The 3,540-nt window shown below is 38.1% G+C and overlaps 1 protein-coding gene across 1 annotated transcript; it reads left to right on the forward strand.

The window, feature by feature from the left end:
• The first annotated feature begins 1,983 nt into the window (after positions 1–1,983).
• On the forward strand, positions 1,984–3,399 carry LOC131431501 (uncharacterized). Its single transcript, XM_058597259.1, has 2 exons — positions 1,984–2,203; positions 2,260–3,399. The coding sequence occupies exons 1-2, from the start codon at positions 2,078–2,080 to the stop codon at positions 3,274–3,276; spliced, it is 1,143 nt and encodes a 380-aa protein (XP_058453242.1). The 5' UTR covers positions 1,984–2,077; the 3' UTR covers positions 3,277–3,399.
• The last annotated feature ends 141 nt before the right edge of the window (positions 3,400–3,540 follow it).

Raw genomic sequence — 3,540 nt, forward strand, 5'->3', positions numbered from 1 at the left:
GCAAACCTAGTGCGGGAGTGATATTAGCAGCAAATAAAAGGAGCCCTGTCAGAGTACTAGTGAGAAATTGGCTCAGCTTTCACTCCGACAGGGTCGCTTTGATTTGCTGCTAATATCATTCCCGCTCTAGGTTTGCTAATGTCAGTCACCAGCTCGGCGCAGCTTGTCGCGCCCACTCTGCCTTCGGCCTTAGACAGTAAAACAATTAATTGTTAGCAGGCAAGCAAATAAGACAATAATTTGAATTTTGAATTTTAATTTTTTAACCCCTATATAGAAAATAAAGATGTGTTTCACACCAAAAACTGGATACAGTTAAAATTTGTCCGCTTAATCTATAGCTATGATCTTTTCTAGTCAATACGAATGCTTTTTTTATTTGCTGTGTCACTAACGTGACAGGCTAAGGCCAAGTATGGCCCACCTCGCCTGATTATTGTTAGGTTATTTTCGATTGTGTTTATTATTTTCGATTATTTCTTATTTTCGAGTGTAATTGGTTTTACATCGACTCCCGATGATAGTTTCGCGGCGTCGCAAAACTGATTCACTCCGGAACGCGAATAATCTTTCTTCCTCGAACAAGAAATACACTAATTTTCGTCGCACTAACCCACATTCTCACGCGTTAAGAGCTTCACCGGAAGTTCCAATACGAATGCTTACTTATTGTTTATGAGCCGTTATCATGAGAAACATGTTATTGTAATTTTCACGGTCGGTTAGAAAAGATTGCGATGCGATAAGACAGCGACAAAATGCCGCAAAGATAGCGAAACTGTCATTCGCATCGATTCAACCCCTTCGAGACCACGAGCCAGTAAAATATTTTATAAATTTACCGTTACAATGATAAATTTCTATTAACAGAATAATTATTAAGTAAACTTCAATCATAATGAACTCATTTTGATAATGCGTATGTGATCTGCCATCGGCTACAATTTGCACGGATTTTTTAAAGCGTGTGCTATTTATTTGACATATTGGTTATTCTGTGCTTTGTATGTTTCCTTTTCATTCATATTTTGCATTAATCGACGCCTCGGTTTTCAAAACCTCGTACTTTATTCGAAACATTGTCGATTTTAACTGTATATATAAACTAATACAAATAATTGTAAATCGTCCACTCTAAAAATTTGGTCGTCTTTGACAGATATACATTTGTTGATGCTTTCAATGAACAATGAAATAACACTTGTCGTTAAGGAATTTTACCAGTTGAAACTGCATTTAACCTCAATCAACCAGCCGATTAATTTTTCTTGTGGCTCTAATGCTAGTTAATTTCAATACAACAGGCAGCGAAGGGGTTAAAACAACTGTCCAATATTCTGGCAGAGATGCCAGGTAAAATTATATGCGTCTGCGTATTAGTAGAGTGCCTATAACCAGAGTAACGACATCTCATCCGTAATGTTGGCAACAATTCAAAATATTCCATTAGCTTTACATTGAATTGACAGGTCGTTTGCTCGTTTGGAACTGGTAGCTGTCATTCCAAACGAACAGCTGTCGCCACTCTGATTATAGTCACTCTACGTATTAGAAATGCTCCTATGCGAGCTCAAAATCTAAAATTTTGACGAGAAAAACCAAACAAAAATCCTACAGTAATAGCAAAAATCATGAAATTGGACGACTGTTTATAAAAACTTCGAAAACTTGCTAAAAAGTCTGCTTAATTGCAAATTCTGCTAACAGACGAAATTGCAAATTTACAGACCAATCTGCAAATCTGGCATCTGTGGTTCTGACGCTCATTATTTCTGTTCTGTGTCCAGCTGAAAACCACTACACATTTTTATATGGGGTATGTGGTATTACAGTTTCCTTCATCGCGGCTATATGTGGGTGGACCCACGGATATGCTACATTTGAAAATGTCGCGTTTACTTGTTTCGTTGCAATAGTCTGTCTTTCTATTGTCAATTGACAGCATAAGCAGCAAAGTTAATAATATTTGATTATTATTATTATTCGAATCCAGATATGCAATTTACTTTTTTGATGTTTTTTCTTACATAAAAAGAAAATATTTTAACTTGTGAATAAAAGTATTACACTATCAGCAATGGACCACTTTTGTCGTCTATGTCGAAGAAGTGGAGAGTTTGAATCCGTTTCCATTCTTGAAGCGTCCCGTAACCATAGTGGTGAAATAATTGCTGTAATTATGCAAAATTGTCTTCAACTCCAGGTAAATGGTAGATTTTGGATAATACAAGCAAAATCTCTAACGAGAAAAAATTCCAGATTATTCCGTCTGACGGATTGCCACAGCGAATCTGCAATCTTTGTCAGGCTCAGCTAGAAATGTTCTATCTGCTTAGAAAAGTTAGCTTCAATTCGGAATGCTATTTCAAACAATTGCTTGAACATAAATCACAACAGCATACGATGATGTCAAATATGAATAGTGACGTTCAACTAAATCGAGATGTAGCTGATTTTCCTGTTGACATAAATCAGCCGCCACAAATCGACCAACCAGAAATTAAAACCGAACCAATTGAAATAAATATGCATGAACAGCAAACCCACCAGCAATGTTACGAAGGTTCTTTTCATACCATGGAACAGCTGGAAGTGAAAACAGAACCCAACGAATTAAACGATGAACCTCAGCACTATCCCACGTATGAAGGAGTTTACGACACTAATGCAAATCATGGTACTTCCATAACATCCAACAACGGCGAATGGATACCCGTAGTCGATGTTGGTAGACCGCTCGATAAGCCTAGACCACCGAAACGATATTCATGTGCGGAGTGTGGTTATCATTCGCAGTACAAGGCTAACCTATTCCGTCATATCAAACTACGGAGGCATAGTCTGGTGCAACAAGGCGTAAAAACTCGTCCAAGACGGCGGCTTACATTAGACGAAATTTTGGCCAACAGCAACGCACCCGAGATGAAAATTTACGCATGTCGTATATGCGGTTACAAGACTGCTTTCAAAGGGAATGTAGATCGACACCAACGTAGTCAGAACCACCAAGGAATCGATGTGAGTATCTATGGTAAAAATCAACCGCGGATGGATTGTTTGGTGAGCCAGCGAATGAAATATGCACCCGACGGACGCTATCAGCCAGTAATAAGCACAAGTGCACAAGCAATGACTGTCCCGTATGCGGAACCAGTCAACCAGTCACACTGCATAAATCAAGCAGAGCAGGAACTTCTGCGTGAGATACGAGATGAATTCATGAAAATCAATGCTTCAAACAGCGGAATCAATATGTTTCATCAAGATCCTTGTTAGTTAGTTGTATCGAGAGATGTTTTCTAAACAATGCATTTAGTCGGATTGGTTGAAATATTCTTTAAGTGACGTTGTTTCTGATTGTGCAGCGATATGTTGTTTGAATAAATTGTTTAACATGTATCCCTTTGTTTTATATTGCCCAGACCTGACATACAGAAAATGTATGTCGGTGGAACGCGTCGTTACCTTGGCAACGAGTTTGTTTAAACAGACATCAATATCTGACAAAGAAATCATTGTTACTTTTGCATTTCCAACATA

This window comes from Malaya genurostris, chromosome 2 (genome assembly GCF_030247185.1).
Source record: "Malaya genurostris strain Urasoe2022 chromosome 2, Malgen_1.1, whole genome shotgun sequence".
Classification (NCBI taxonomy): Eukaryota; Metazoa; Arthropoda; class Insecta; order Diptera; family Culicidae; genus Malaya; species Malaya genurostris.